General features: G+C 34.7%; 1 protein-coding gene across 1 annotated transcript; it reads left to right on the top strand.

The window, feature by feature from the left end:
- Nucleotides 1-15,148: 15,148 nt before the first annotated feature.
- Nucleotides 15,149-15,951, top strand: LOC113752942. Its single transcript, XM_027297000.1, has one exon. It carries the CDS (start codon nucleotides 15,218-15,220, stop codon nucleotides 15,800-15,802), a length of 585 nt encoding a protein of 194 aa, XP_027152801.1. The 5' UTR covers nucleotides 15,149-15,217; the 3' UTR covers nucleotides 15,803-15,951.
- The last annotated feature ends 1,748 nt before the right edge of the window (nucleotides 15,952-17,699 follow it).

Genomic DNA, 17,699 nt, shown 5'->3' with positions numbered 1-17,699 from the left:
GAAAGTAGGACCAAAAAATGTAAAAGAATATGTGAAAGAGATAATTACAAAATAGCCCTTGAACACTACATTTTCCTTTAAGGTTTTCATTATTATTGCTGCTATTTTTAAGTCATATGCGAGGGGCCATTGTTTGCTTGCTTTTTCTTTTTCTTTTTCTTCTTTTTTTTTGTTTTCTAATTTTCTCTAAGTATGTATACTTGTACAAAAACATTTTACACGAATTCATTCAAAATATTAGTCATTTACCAGATGCTTAAATAATATTTTGAAACATTAGAGGCTTGGTGCATAATTTTCTTATTTGTTATGGGGTCTATTACTATTATAATTAATCGTTTGAGGGCTTTTACCATTAGAATTTCAAAATTAGTCCAAAATTTTTAATTCTTTCTAAGGTAGAGACCATTTGAGATGACAACTTTTAAATGATTTGATGGTAAGCGAATTAAAAACAAGCGGTGACTAAATATAAATAAATTAAAATCGTCCTCTCAAATGGCGACTTTAAAGTCACCATGTGAAATAGAAATTTTGAAATCGCCTTTTCAAATAGCAAAACCTCTATTATAAAAAGAACAAAAACTTTTGGACTACAATAATAATATCTAATAAAAATTTGATTACTTAGGTAAATAACGCATAAACCCTTTCTTTTTGGTGTTTCATATATCTATCTTTTTTCCCTAGAGCATCGATTGTTCTTTTTATTTTCAGTTACTCTGTAGATTTATTTCACTTTTTTTTCTTACTATCTCATCCCTCCTCAAATTATTTCCACCCCCAACTGTTGGGCACAGAATTCGAATCTCGAATATGAGAGTGAAGAAGATTATAAAAATCCTCTTATAACCACTGGGCTAACCCCAGTAGATTAGATTTACTTCACCATTTAAACACTTGAACTCGTATTAATGAATACCATTGGAGCACCAATTGAACGAATCAATTATTTGATACTACTACTTTATTTGAAATAATTATGAAGACTAAAAGCTAATTTTCAAGCTCTTAGACAATTTGATGGTTTTAACGTGTCGGGTGGCTGGATTTATAAACAACAGAATCCATATTGTTGGTAGGTGAAGGGAAAACATAAAACTAACTCTTAATCTGTGAAGTAACCAATGGTCCGATACACTCCTCATTTTTTTTTTTTGTCTGCTAATTCACATTTCAATGTTCTCATCTGCTATCAATAATTTCTCAATCATACAGCTCTGATTTGTACATAGCAGCAAATATCAGCATGCGGAGGTGATTAAGACAAATATTATGATATACGCATGAAAAATAGTAAATTGGATGGTACAAAGAGACAGAGAGCCAGAAAAGAAAAAGAAGAGGAGTTTAAACAATGGAGACATTAAAATGGATTATGCAATTATTTGGCAATTTTTGTACAATTCTTTTTTCCTAACTTAATTGTGCATTGATTCAATTTTCTTTTATCTATCCGAAACCGATGAACGACTATTCGAAGCAAATCAGATGCCGGTATCTTGGACTTCACCTATTCGTACCCAAAAAATATCAGCCTCGTCCCGAGGGAGTATGGGGTCTCTTTAGGTCTAGCAGGCTCCCTTGTGGAGGTTGATATCCCACATCGGGGTTGGGGGGGTTTGGGTGGTTAGTATATTAGTCTCCTGTGAGACCTTCAAAAGTTGCCGGCTTTTGAGGGTTCTCACGGGGTTAAGGTTAGTAGAAAGTTGTCCAAAAGTCTGCTGACTTTGCAAAAAAGACATCAGCCTCGTCCAGGGGGAGTATGGGGTCTCTTTAGGTCTAGCAGGCTCACTTGTGGAGGTTGATATCCCACATCGGGGTTGGGGGGGTTTGGGTGGTTAGTATATTAGTCTCCTGTGAGACCTTCAAAAGTTGCCGGCTTTTGAGGGTTCTCACGGGGTTAAGGTTAGTAGAAAGTTGTTCAAAAGTCTGCTGACTTTGCAAAAAAAAAATAATCTTAGCCTGCTAAAAGGCCTAATTAAGACCCCATTGGGCGTTATCACTAGCTTGTTCTATCCAATAACAGATGAAGGGCCCGTCTTAACCCAATTATGAGAGGATTAACAAGGTCCAACGAGATACTAATGCTCAATCCCTTTGGGCCAGTACCACCAGTTCCATAAACTTATCATCAGTATTTAGTGCCTAATGATCCTTGGGCCTTTGGCCGAATCCTCCATTGGGTTCATACAGTCTTGCTTGCACAGTGATAGTTCCTGCTAGTGTGTATATATATATATATATATGACTTTGAAAAGTTATTAGCAGTTATTTCATTTACTTTTTCGATTTTCTGAACAAAGCGAAAGGGATAATAATCATAAGATAATACCAACAAATGGGTAGGTTTAACTTCCTAAAAGAAACAAACGAGAAAATTTGTATGCTCAAAATTAATAGACTACCAATTTATAACTTTCAGCACAAGTTATAAAATTGTTAAGTGGCAAGCTATCCTTAACTTTAAGCATGTTCTTTTTCTTTTTTCTTTTTTTAACAAATTGCTATATTAATATCTTCACAAAAAAAAGAGGGACATTGTTGTGGTAATAATTCTATGTTCGTGCTCAGCTCATAAGCTGTTAAAAAATCATACGTGAATCTATTTTTCTTTTAGAGGTTAATAAACACCAAAATATGCACTTATTTTCCAAAAAAAACTTAGTGTTAGTTGTATATAGTACAGAAGAGGGACGATTTTTTTCTTTTCCCTTTTAAATAGCAGAAGAGTGATGACTTTATTATCAATAATTGTACTTAAAACTCATACGCTTGGATTCCGTAATTGGTAGGAGTCACGTTCAAGTCAGCCTGTTCTAGAGATATCACGCTGACTGCATCTTTAAAGTCCAATTTGATGAGAATTGATTGTTAGAATTTTCATATTCAATCAGATGAATTCCTAGTTAGACCACAATTGATGACTAACGTATAGAAACGGTAGTGGAGTTCCTCTATTTAGATTAGAAGAAGAACAAGAAGAAGTCAAATGTAAGTGGGAGAAAAGAACATGCTATTCTAAGGTTGACAATTTGACATTTTTATGGTTTTGGTCACATCCCTCGTCAGTCATTATAAATTTCTGATTGGCATGGAACTGAGCCCAGGAAGGAGAAGCCCGCAAGATTTTGAGACTGTCAAGAACTCCCCCATGAAAGTCTAAACAAATTGCATGGTAAAATAGGCCACTAATATAATTTGGTATATAATCAACAAAAGCAACTGTTCTAGAAGACCCCTCCTAAGAGTTGACAAGAAATAGTATGCATAATTATTGTACTTATTTGCTAAGCAAACTCTGCAGTCATTGATCTTTTCCAAATGGGTCTAGTTTGCTCTATCAACACCCGGCCCAATTTAGCCACAATCCCTAATGGTCACAGAGAGACTTTTTTTTTTTTTTTTGATAAAATATCATAATTTCATTAAAATATGTATTAATGGCAGAAATTACATCATCAAACATATACATATATCAAAAAACAGATCTAAAGAAAGGATACTCTAGATTTGAAGAACAATAAAAATTACATTATAAAACTCCAAATTTAAAAAAATGGATAAAATAATTGTAACTCCACGGACATCTCTTCAACAGTCATCAGATCTGCTGATTAACTGTTTCAAGTCCAAATATTTTGGTGAGATCTACCGAATAGATTCAAAAATTCCAAATCTGATAATCAAAACCTTAAAAACTCAAATCTAATAAAAGAAAAATGAAAAAATTATCAAAAACTCTCACTAGAAATCCCTAAGAGATAATAAAATTCTCGCTAAAAAAATTTAGGAGAAAAAAACTCTCACTAGACAACTCTAAGGAGAGAAAAAACTCTCATTAGAAAATTTTAGGAGAGATTTCATTCACACAAATGAAAAAAAATTATAGAGAGAGCTCATCTCATGGGAAAAAATCAGAAAAATCTAATTTTTCTACCATGGGAAAGTTGAAGGGAATTTTAGTTACAGAGTTTTTTCAAGAGAAAAGGAGTGATGAATCGTATGTCACTTAAGAAGTGGAGTATCTAGAGTTCACAATCAAAATAAACTCTTCATCAAATAGGGGCGTAAACGATTCTTATCAAACTGAACACCACAATGTTCAAAGTTGTTTAATTTTTTTAACAAATTTGAAATTTTATTCAAATTTGACATGATTATTCATTAAATCGAGTTTGAACAAGTTTTTATTGAGTTTGAATATTATCGAACATAAAATGCTATTCAAGTTTAGCTTGATTAGTTGGCGAATCAAGTTCGAACAAACTTTTATCGGATTAAACTCGATTTAAATATCAAATAGTTTGGTTCATCTCTCAACTCTATTCTCAAATAGAATAATAAGACTCCTTGTATAATTACCCAAAATAGTATGCCAATCTGAATTAGCACTGAGGTTTACTTTTTCTGTAAATTAACCTTTGCGTGTGGAATCCAGTTACTTGATAGTTGTGGTGGTAATTATTTAGCTTTTGATGCTTGTCTGCTATACTGTGCTTGTGGGAGGAAATTTTGACTCCCAATCAAAGTGATAAATATTGTTTAATATTTCCCTCGTGAGAGTCAAGTATTGCTTGGATAAAGTTTGTTTGTGATTACTGCTCATGAAAGGGATCGAAGAGTAGTATTATTGACAATGCGGAAAAAGAAGGCAAGAGGTAGGAAATTTTGTGATGCTTTCCATCAAATTATGTGATTATAAAAAAATAAAAAAAAAGATAGCGACGTGTGAGGAGGCAGCAATTGGCCCACCAAATTGTCATTTTCAATTTGCGTGGCTGCATCTGGATTCTGATGATATTTTTGGGAAAATCTCTCTGTAATGTTCAATGACTAAAAAATGTTTCAATTGCATCTATAAAATAGTTTTGTGTGTGAGAGGCAAATTATCATTTCACAGTACCCCACTACTCTATAATTTCTCCGCTTCTTTCTGACACAAAGTCTACGATCCTTCTGTGTGTAACATCAAGTTCGAAAACGTCCACAAAAAGTCATTTTTGCAGTTAAAATGTTGATTTGTTAAGCAACTGCGTGGGGTGCACTCATTTAAGATACCTTAATAGGCATTGCGGAATACTTTTTTTGGAAAAATATAATTTATTCTTGATAAGATACCTTTATAGGTTTTCTCTAGGCACCAGTTAAAGAAAGGGTAGTGTCATTTCGATGAAACCATATTATTCCTATCGTAATTTCTTATCCTTGCTTATGAGCTAATTATATTAGATTTGGTCATCCAATTAGTGTAGGAGAAAAAATTAAGATAGGGATAATATAGTCCCATCCAAATAAAAATGACGTTGTGGGAGTGTAAATAACGTTATAGGAATGTAAATAACTGTTGCCCTAAAAAAAATGAATGTACTAATATCTAGTGCTGTATATATATATCTTAAATATATAAAAGGGAGAAGGGGGAATAGCTACAGTGCAGCCATGGGTCGGTTTCGATGGTAATTCTGATGATTTCGTGGGGTGTCTTGGTATTTCCATCAACAAAATCCTCCAAATCACACAACAAAATTCATCACCCCCAACACAGGCTACCCTGCGCTTGGCGCAGGGCCCAAAAACTAGTATATATATATATATATATATATCCAAACACGTACATCTGTGATTCGAATTTCTTGATAAGAAAGCATAGTCTGGTGATGATGGATAAATGTGAATACATAGAAGTAATAGGATGTGAATCCCATGAATATGTGAATACATATTATTGTTTCTCATGGAATAGTCAATGTTTGAGAGTTGAAGCCATCATATTGATCCACAAAATTCCCAACTAAGACTACGGAAAAGGAAATGAAACAAAATTCCTACCATTCTTTGTAAAGAAGAAAATGACGGACATAAGATGAGAGAAGCCCCTACTTCTCCCTCGGAATAAGGAATTTGGAATACTTCCACGAACAACATCATATATGAACAATAGTTTTAAGTGGAATTTTATCCCCACGTCTTCGTCATTGCCATAACGTGTCGGTTGGTATATGGAGGAAAAACGGTTCCTTACTTGATGGTCTAAAAGGGGTACTTTAAAATCAAGAATAGATTGAAAAGAAAATGGGTCTGCATCCCAAGACCATTACGCGCTTAAGTTGGTGCTTTTTATCTCGTTGTTTATCAAGAACAAATTGAAAAGGAAATAAATATACAAAATGAAATATTTATGATGCACTTACAATTGGTAAATATTTTAGTAATAGCATTTTTTCTTTTTTTTTTGAAACAATTAAATAAAGATTCCCTTGATTATTTGCCTTTTGTCCTACCCAACTGAGCGCTTAGTACTTAAAACCCAAATTGATTAGATGCTAATATTAGCTATTGACTTGAGTAATGAATTGGGAATACAAACAAAGAGGATAAAGGAAGGATAACGTGAGTGGTCCTCGAGGCCTGCCATGCACGTCTCATCTCATCAAAAACTTTCTGTCCAATATAGAAATAATTAGACGAATAAGGATTTGGACAGCTAGCTTTCACTACTCCTAAATGGTTCACATTTGATCTAAGAATTTTCAATAATCTGAAAACAAAACACCACATCATGATGTTTACCTCTTGCCAATTGCTTCGTAAACACGTATACAATAAGAATTTTTCTTATTCTTAGCCCTGCTCTTAAATATTAACGACTCCATATGCTCTAATTAAGCGAGGCAAAATATGCTTGATATTTTTCCAAGCACAAATACGTACATTCTCATGTAGTTCGTAATTTTATGACAGAATCATAGCATAGAGTCTTTGATTCAAATGGATGATCATCAACACATTGCAGACATAGCACATCTTTCTCTTTCTATCTTGTCAGTTTAGCCTGAACTCGAGTCATTTGCTTCCTTAAGCTCTGTCCATATCAGAAGAGTTAAATTACCTGCTCTTCCATCCTACTTGACTGAAAAGTATGTTCAATTTCCTCAAATGCAAGAGATTTTATTCTCTTTCTCGAGGGAAATATAAGACAAATTCCTCTACTGAACGATTTGGAACCGAAAAAGGAGGTATAAGTCAAGGTGATCTTCTTGGGATCCTAAGAACATCCCATTCTTTGTAGTTTAGGCCTTGGGGACGTTTGGGGACAAGAGCCTTATCGTGGAATAAATCCAGCAGTCCAAGTTTGGAACAAAAGTAGGAAAACTGGCCATCAAGTAAGTTCACTCTCTTAGCCGAATTTACATGTGGGGATGTCCATCCACAATGGGCAGTAGATTCTTAGCTGCCGGCTTTACACTTCTTAGTTGTTACACAACTTTCAAATTCTAATCAATTTTGGTTGTTAAACCTGCCTTATGGCTTTTGACATTTCTTTAAACGTGTATAATTTTGTACTATATGTTTTAGCGTGCGTACTTCTAGTTGGTTCTACCATAGACAAAAAGTAGTGCCCAAATGGTCTACAAATTGTACGTAAAAGGGCTATTCTTGTTTATTCGGCATGATTCACACGAAGGCTAATTAAATAAAGGGTGGGATAGTAGATGTAAAGTTCGGTGGACGCCCACGAAATAGACGTCTACCATTTCCAACTTCTTTATTATTTTCTCACCTCGACCAGCGGAGATTCCAGATTCTTGTTTCTTGGGTGCAAAATTGGATAAAAATAAGTTGCGTACGAGTTAAGCCGCTCGCAAGTTGGTCGAGTCAAAACTAGATTTGATCTCGATATTAATCGAGTTTGAATCGAACTCGAGCTGACCAAATCGAAATCGAACTCGAATTCAAAGATATTCAATTCATTAATCCTCGAGTCGGGTCGATTATATTTATATATTTTTATTTTTATTTTAAAAATAAAATTACATATATGATCCTAAAATTTTATTATTTGTTAAGAAAAATTATTATTTTATTTATTTTTTTAAAAATAAAATAATCATTTTTTTATTATTTAAGCTCGAACTCGATTTCAAACTTTACATTGAAAGATCATTGAACTCGAGTTCGAGTTCGAGTTCAATCTCAAATTTAGTAAATTTAAATCAAAACTCGACTCAAAATTTAACACGGACTCAATTCGTTTGCAGGCCTAAACCAAACCAAAATAGTGAAAGAACTTGGCTCTACAGAAGAATGGTCATCAATATATTCGGCAAAGAATCATGAAACGTCACTCCTAATGACAGTGGCTAGTGCTTCATGAAATCTGAAGTATGTAATATATAAGAGTTGATTAGACGAGTTCTTTCAATATCTAAATTTGGCTTTTCAGTTGCCATTTTTGTTAACCTCCTTGTATTCTTCTAGTTGGCCTGCCGAGTGTACTGAAAAAACTACTTTTTTTTTTTCCAAAAATAGAGAGGAAGAAATTTTAAACTTAATCCTCAATCCAATTCAAAAGACAATTGCTGACTTTCAAGTTAGACTAAGGGACTTAAACTGTCATCACTCAACCCTCACTGGACCGATGTGGGAGAAAGGAGAGATGGAAACACTCAGACTGACGCTAACTATTACCACTCTCCGAGACTCTTGTTTCTTTCTAACAATAGAGAGGAAGAAATTTTAAAGTGTACTGTAAACGTTACTTGGATGTTTCAACTTGCTTTGCTAGTGTAAACACTGCTCGCTTAGATGTTTCAACTTAAATGTTATCAGAACTTGCTTTGCTAGTGGATCGTTTTTAGAAAGATTGAAAAGGAATCGTGCACTGAGTGGATTTTAGTCGTCCATACGATGGCATGAGGAGGCAGGAGGTCTAGTGGCGGGCGTCGGTGCGGGCAATGATGGAAAATGTAGTCTTTTGCCATGACGTGGATTCTATGTGATTCGTTGTTGGCTGATTTGCGTTTACGGTTGAGATGCGAGAGGGAAACTAAGACTAGGCCATTAAGGAAGGAAGAATGGATCAATTGAAGCCAGTTTTGGTTGCGTACGGGGTTGGAGTTGGATTAATTAAGCAACTTTTGAATCTAAAGAAAGACCAACATCTTCTTCATGGAATGTATCCATAAGCAGAAATTCATTGAAATGATCAAGAGGCTGACGTTTGGGCTGCTTTTCTTCTTTTGAAGTTAGGACGAAATGAAAATCAAAATTCTATAAAAATTTAATTTAAAACTTTTCTCAAGTTTGAACGTTCGTAATAGCACCAAAACGGAATATTTACATCTAGCTCATTTCAATTTCCGTACTTTCACTTGTAATAAATCATTCACAATTAGATCTTTTAAATTTGCTAACAAATTTTAAATTTTTCTATATTCTACACCTTGAAGGAATAAGACAAGCACACCCCCCTCCCAAAAAAAAAAGAAGAAAGAAAAGGGAGTGGATCCACATTTTTAAAAAAATACAAATTTATCAACCATCCCTTAAATTGCTTACAATTTTGCAAAAAAAAATGTAACACCAAACCTTCAAGAAAAAATCTGGGTTTTTCGAGGTTTCTTAATGCATTATTTGCCTAGCTCATTTGGATTGTTATTTTGTGAAATTTTTGTAGAAAAATAAAATTACCAATTTAATGTATATGAAATAAAAATATATTCACGAAAGATGTAAATTTTTTTTTTTTGTAAATAGGAGTTCTTGAATCTGATTTTTCCTCCTTATGATCCTTTTCCCTTACTATCTTTAAAAGAACAGACGTCTAGACATGTTAGGTTCATTTGTGACATATGGAAAACCAGTTGGCGTGGGAGAAAAGAAAAACACAGAAAGGAAATGGGAGAAGGGAAATGACATATATATATTTTTTTGTTGACACAGGGGTGTCCGGGTCAATCCTTACGGGGCCGACTAATCCCCTGCGGTCCGGGAGAGGAGGCCCCACTCCACACCGAATACGTTAACAGCGGGACTCGAACTCTGAACAAGTCAGGAAGGTCGCCATACCCTAAGGAGGGAGAGCGGACCGTTCGAATTACCCCGTAGGGGCAAAGACCAGCCACGTAAGGTGACAAGTTGTGGAAGACAGGGGTTGAACCCTTGACCTCCAGCATCCCAAAGAAAGGGATGACCACTGGATCAAATTGCCAGTGGCAGAAGGGAAATGACATATGGAAGTCGTGAATTTTCCTTGTGGAACGAAAGCATCGACTGGTCTAATACGGTTGGCTTCTAGTAATAAAAATTTGCTGGACTACTATTTTACTGTTTGTTGCGAAGAAAACACGAAGGTGGAACGTGGACCGGCTTGTTTGATGGGTCCGAACGGTACTACTACTAGATTTCCTCAGCCGTATGCGGCAAGCGTCCAACAACATTAAAATAAGGTTGTTACCGAGTCTTGGTATGTGATTGAGGGGAGGTCGTTTTTGTCGACATGTTCTACTCCACTGAATAGCATTATGCAATCGGTGTGCATTTCACGTGGGCCATTAATAAATTACGACGTTTATGTGGGTACAATTCGCAAGGTCTCGAGAAAAATGCGCATACGAAGCAGACTAGTATTATCGTCTTGACTGGGGCCAGGTGGTACTTCATAAGAGCATGACTAGATTATGATCAACTGTTTTGGGTGTTTATGAAATAGTATACTATAAATGTGTATATAAAACTTTTACTGTAGTTTTTTTTTTTGGTGGTGTTCAGAGAGGGACCTTTAGAATATATTTAGGAAGGGAAGGAGGAGAGGGGAGGGGGAAGGAGAGAGAGGCGGAAAAGGGAAGGAGAGGGAGGAGAAAGAGGGGGCAGAAGGAGAAGGGAAGGAAGAAGGGGGTGGTGGCAGTGCTGGGTAGAAGTTGTTGTAGAATTTATTTTTTTAAATTTTTGTATATTTGTGAGTTGTTTTTAATATTTTATATGGATGAAGTGTTTTTTAAATTGCTTTTATTTGTGTATTATTATAGTATTGTATTTGAAAAATTAGTTTTTGAAAAACTAGTTATTTGAAAAATAGGCTAATCCAAATAGAGCCTTAAGTAAAGGGTTGTGCATAGAAACTTGAATTTTAAACTTTGTGCCACAAATTTTTAAATCCTTATCAATTAAATCCTTTTATTTCTTAGAGGGGGAATAATTTGGATTAGGTCATGTAGATAGGGCAGGATGCAAGGGAATAGTGAAGAGAGAGAAGTCTAGGAAGAGTAATTAAAAACAAGGCAGCCATAGGTTTGGGGAATTCAAAATTTAGTTGAGTGTAGTGTAAGCAAGAGGAGAGATTAATTAGGTGTAAAATAGAGAATTAATTTGATGTCCTATCAATTTTGCCAGTTAAATTCTTATAAACAAGGGTTTGTTTGGGTGATTTATTTGAAATAATTACTGTAGCACTTTTTATGATGTGATATATGTGAGATTTGAAAATCTCAATCCAAACAAACCCTTGTTTATTATGACTTTTTTCCACATTAGCATGTATAACACAATTAGAGCAAACATTGTACAAATTTTCAATTGCTCTACATGACTTTTATATTTTATTCTACATATCTTGTGGCTTCACTACTTTTTTTTTTTCCCTTCAATTGTAATTAGTTGGGAATTTTAATAAGCCAGTCAAGATATAAGATTTATTTTAGGCAGAAAAAATCACAAACCTTGAACAAAAAACACATGCGGCATACAGCATGGTTGACACCACTGCACGGGATCTTCTTTTATCATTAACGATTTATACAAGTGTTAATAGTTGACCAATTGTTTTTGTCCTTAAACTGTGTTTGGACAGGAGATTATTTGGGATTTTTTTTTAAAAAAATATTATAATATTTTTTGATATGATATATCTGAAATAAAAAAGTGATTGAACAATGTGCTTATGATGTAAGTAGATAAATTTATACAAATAATGAACTATCCAAACAAACATACGCAAGTTCTTAGTTGTTTCTGTGTAACTTTTGAGGTTAATAATGAAGTAAACTGATAGCATTTGGCCTACAATAAAATATTTTACGAATTGGAAAGCAATTTTCCAACAAAAAATGGTTACGTTTTGCCGTAAATACATTTTTCAATCACCTTTTTACCTCATATATATTAAATCATTACGGTACATATTTCTACAAAAACTCTAGAAAATTGCAATCCAAACAAAACCTAACTTCTACCGTTTGTTCATATATATCTATATTGCGATCTGATTAAACTATGAGACTAATATTATACTATATTAGGCAAAATTTTTGGAGCATCGACCGTCCTTGGAGGCCAGAACAGAATCGGGGCGTGTGTGAATATGTTGTCCTTTAGTACAGTAATTACTTACTAGTAATTCTATCTTTTTGTTTGCGCATAATTTGTAGTCCACAATGAATTTGGCCTTTGTAATCTTTCCTGTGTCTTATTGAAGTTAGGTTCACGGTTTAAGTGCCAAAATCAGGCAAAATTAATAAAATTTTTGTACCATAATATGGCCCGCCTATCCTGTAATGAATTGATTTCAACTAACAAATTTTCTAATTAATAGTGGCGTTTTGGCCTCTTTGGTGATTGTGATGAAAAGGATCTTTTGGTTATATCTCCTATTGAGATCCTTGATCTTCTAACAACCTTGGTGAAAATGGGTAAATCTGCAGTCTACATTGCCTGATTTGCTTTGGATCAGAAGTTCTGGAATAAAACAAATTTTTAGCCTGTCCCATATCCTCACTCGAAGTATGTACAAAAATGACAAAGAAGACTTTCAGGGTTATTTATATATTCTAGCGACCATTGATTCCTGTTTAGACACACTTTTGAACATATTTCACTCACCGACAACTGAATAGGTGAAAAGATTATTGGTTTTTTCAGAAAGATCAAAAAACAATAATTATTCTGGCAATTATGTTGGTTTTTTAAAGTTGCCAATGCTATCCCTATCTTCCCAAAGCTAAAACATAAAAATGTTCCCAAGTTAATTTTTTTTTTTAAATACAATATCTTTAGTGATTGTTAATTTGCTCCTACCACATTCAATAAAAAAAAGAAAAAGAAAGATATTGCTAATCTACTACTAGATTAATAATTTCTTACCTTTTAATTTTTTTTTTCAATAGGGAGCGACAGGATTGACGAAGCAGAGAGGGAACACAAAAGTTTGAACTCAAGATTTCTAATTCCTAAAATCTCAATTTTAGTAATAATCTCTTACTTGATTAATCTTTCATTGGCTAATTAACAAATTGAAAATGCACCACAGAAAGAGACATTGCTAAAGTGGAAGGGGATTAAAGGATTCACACCCTGTATAGACAAAAAAAAAAAAAATGCAGTGATTTGAAGCTAGAGAATGCCAAGTTAATGTCATATAACGTCCAAGTAAGGCAATTACTGTGCAAATATTTGTCCAACTTGACCATTCTTGGATCCTGTATTAATTTGTAAATGCCTTAGGATGCATGATTTTTCTTGTAGCATGCTTTTGATCTATCCTTGTACAATTCTAAGTTCATGCTTGCCAAATCCAACAATAATAATAAAGCCAAGAATACACGTAGTTGCTTATGAACGGCCCCTAGTATTCTACTATTCTTTAAACTACGTATGGATTAATAAATCTCAAAGGTCAATAATTGAAGGCAAGTACTAGAAGATGTCGCATATGAATTCCCACTAGCTTTGTATACAAATCAAGTGCAGATTACAGCTCAGCAACCCAATCAAATCTGCCCGTCAATCGAATCCAATCCTAGGAGGAAAATTCCCTCAATCTAGTTGTCAAAAATATCCCATAATCTTTGCCTCTAATCCACAATTATTTTAATTAAATTACTAATATAATAATCCAATGGTGGCCGTTTGCCCTCCAATTCCACTCGGCCGTACCCGGATAACCAAATCCAACCAAAAACTAAAACAGGCCGTGATTGACTAGCCCTGTGGGTCCCCCAGCCATCACCCCAAACTGACCGGACCCAAAGTCTCCGTCTCAACCCATTTCATCACGCAATGCAAAAATACCCCACCAAAAATAAAGTAAAAGGAAAAAAAATGAATTTTACTACTACCAAGTATGCTACTAGTAATGCAATTGTTTTTTATAAACAAATATTTGATGAACAAAGTTTGTCTCTATAATAAAAAAATAATCAAGTTATAAGATTACTAAATTTTTTTTAAGATAGTACTGTAGCAATTTTTGTAATTTAATATATATATATATATATATGATGAAAGGAGCCAAATGATATTTCCAAGAATTTGAAACTCCACTCTAGCATTTTATTATGCGAAGGAGGAAGGATTATCAAGAGAATTATTTTGCAGTGCAAATATTATTTGCTTACAAAGATTTTGTTGGAATGATAACAATGGGATCAGAAAACGTATTTATAATGCAATAAAATTTATTTTTGCAAAAATTGACCAATTCAAGCAAACCTTTCACATATTTTAATTTATGGACTAGACTAGTTTTTTTAATTGAAAATAATAATTGATGGCCCAAATCAACAGGATATGAAAAATCATAAACTAGAAGATAACAAGTGATTTGTTTGGATAGTTTATTATTTGGACAAATTTATTTAAATTGCATCATAAAAATAATTTGTAATCATTTGTTATCTTATATACATCGTATTAAAAAGTTTTATAGTATTTTTTCACAAAAATCATTTTAAATAATCTCCTATCTGAACGAACTAAGGGCACCAAAGGTTGTTAATAATAATCATTTTGAACGATGTAATATTTTTTGAATAAGGTGTAACTCTACATAAATTATGAAAACACAATTATTACATATGAAACCATATGGACAATAACAAAATATCATACCTCTATTGTAAGGATGTACGAGAAGTTTATATACAGTTACAAAACGTTCAAAAAATATTACACTGTTCAGGAAAAGCTAAAGTTGTCCATAAAAAATACAAAAAGGGAATGTCCCCGATGAAAAATCACAATCCAAACAAGGCCTTAGGTTATATAAAAAATACATTCCCAAAGAAAGAGGTTATTGTTGAATGGAAACATCTGCCTTGCTATATTTGCCGGCAAAAAGGGATATATTCAGAAAAGTTTAGAATTCAAAGAACACGTTTAGGGAAGAAAAGGCTGAAGTTTAAAAAAAAAAAAAAAAAAAGGACGAGACGTCCGTGATATGGCAATGGCGGCATGGGCCCCGAGTATTCCCATCTCACGCTCCCACGTCACCGTCATCTCTCTCTCTTTCTAACCCTTTCTTTCTCTCTCTATCCTGTCCCCCTATATAAATCTCCGGTTCGCTCTTCCCAACTCATCAAATTCAAACCAGAACCCATCAGAATTCTTTGGTCTTGCTTCGTCCACAATTTTCTTTTTCTTCTTTAATTGATAAATTATAATGGCAGAGTTCAGCAGCAAGAAGCGAGTCCGAGTTGACTCGGACGAAACAGTCGAGGCTGGATTTGACGCCCCCGAGGTAAAGCGTTTGAGGGAAGATCTCTTGGGTAATTTTGACGATGGCGAGTTTTATACGGCGAGTTTGGAGCTTGATTCGTTTATGAAGAGCTTTGAGGAGGAGATTTTATCTGGGACGCCAACGACAACTACGACGGCTGTGGCTGTAGTTGACTTGACGTCGTCGGAGTCCGGCGAGTCTCTGCCGGATTTGGGTTACCTGTTGGAAGCTTCCGACGATGAGTTGGGGCTTCCGCCGACGACGAGTGAGGGGCAAAATGGGAATGAGGAGGAGAAGACTGAGTTGGTCCGAGTTGAGTCTGACTCGTCTGGACTCAGTGGTGAGTTGTGGGGGTACGGCCAGGAGCTACCGAGTTATGACTCGTTCGATGTTGGAATCGGTGAATTTGGGGATTATATTGGCGGCGGAGGCGAATACGTGGCGCTAGATGGATTATTTGATTACTCGGATCTGAGTTTCGGTTCAACTGATTTCACGTGGAGACCCGAGACTCTGCCGGCCAAGTAGGAGGGACAAATTTTGGTTTCTTTAGCTTCAGTGATGTAACTGATACGTTAGGCAGACACTATTGTAAATCTTTTGTTTTTTTGATACTTTAAAACATGACGAAAATACTTATACACAAGCAGAGGAAAATGGATTAATTATGGATATTACCAGTTTTTTATTTCTTTGAAAATGAGAATGTAATTTCGAAAAATTTTACTTTAGAAATTATTAGGTAGGAGATGGGCTTATCAACTAAACAAATGGCTCTATGAAATTTGAGAAATCATATAATTTACCAAAACCAGTGACTGTAGTGTTAGTTTTACCAAGAGTCAAAGTCAAAGACATCTATATTGCTCTCTATAACACCACTTCTTCCTTGGGGGAAGAAAAAATCAATTTTGCCCATGACGTGAAGGACAAAATCAAATACACCATGATTGCAAGATTATAATTTGGCATTGCGTTTCCCACAAGCTTTCCCCTTTTTGCCGTTCGGGCTGCATCTTTCTCAGAACTTTTAGGCCTAATGACACTTAATTTGCACTTCGTTGCTCTCATTTTATTGCATATGGATGAAAGGTCCTAACTATTTATTATGACTAAAAACATTTACGTGTCTAACAACTAATTGTGACTCGCTTACGTGTCTAACTAATTGTGGCTGAAGAAGTTTTCGGTAACTCTAAGTTGCATCATTTTTGGGCAATATTTTTATTCGTCTACACTAGTAAGGTCATTGCTTATTAGTTTTCAAGCGATTTAAGCAATGTACCAAAAAAAATTTTTTTGATTGCACAAGGTAGTTAAGATGTGTAAATTGTAGGCTTTTTGGTTGGATTGGTGATTTTTTCACGAACAAGTTTTTCAAATACAAATGCTACAATAACACATTTTCAAAAACATCTAATCTATACAAATTTTTTTTTAAAAAAGTATCTTCTTCCACCCACCATACATCAACACCGCCCATCCCCTCCTCTACTTCCATCGCTGCCCCTCCCTTTTTTTTTCTTTTCTTTCCTCTCCCTCCTTCCTCCTTCTTCTCCATCTTTCTCCTCCTTTCTTCCCCTATCTTCCCTTTCCATGCAATCAGAAATCCGCTATTTGATTGCAGCCAGAAGATTGGCGACCAAACAAATTGCGACTTCTGGCCGTGACTGGAAGGAGGAGGCTGAAGGGGTGGGGTGAGAGAGGGGCCAAGAGGAAGAGAAAGAAAGGAGGAGGGGAAAAAGAGGGAGAGGGTGTGGTAGGTGGTGATGGCTGGTGGTAGTGGTGGCTGGTATTATTTTTAAATTTTGAAAATACTCCAAAAAAGTTTAAAAATTTAAAAATATCCCAAAAATACTTCCAAAACCATCTTAAAAAATGTCTGTAATAAAAGTTTTTCAATTGCAATTGTTACAATAAAATTTTTAAAAAGTACATCAAAAAAACACCTAAATCACACGGAACCATAGTAATTAACTCAAAATGCTAGGGGAAAATTCCCCATACGCGTTACACCAACCTCGCCTATGTACCAAAGTTGTTACGGATTGTTTTTCCAAAGAAACAATTGTTACCATTAAACTGATATGTGTAAAGCACTCCACGTTGACGCGATGCTTTAACTTCATTACTTTATCTAATTTGGCTTCAATTTCAAGAGCAGTTTGGACGACTTGATACGTCTCCAATTGAAATGGCAATTTGGGATAGGAGAGCGGTAGTTACTTGACACTTAAAATAGTTAACAGTTTCTGCTAGAAAGATAAATTCAGAACAGCACTAATGCTTCTAGGTTCTAGAATATCAAGATTTCATTCCAATAGGTGCGTGTATAAAAATTTTCAGTTTCGATCTTTAACATCAAAAACACCAGTTTAATGGGATTTTTTAAAAAAAAAATAACAATAAATGATCATTTACTTCC

Source organism: Coffea eugenioides, chromosome 11 (assembly GCF_003713205.1).
Source record: "Coffea eugenioides isolate CCC68of chromosome 11, Ceug_1.0, whole genome shotgun sequence".
NCBI classification, from domain to species: Eukaryota; Viridiplantae; Streptophyta; class Magnoliopsida; order Gentianales; family Rubiaceae; genus Coffea; species Coffea eugenioides.
This window is presented reverse-complemented; position numbering and strand designations above follow the sequence as displayed.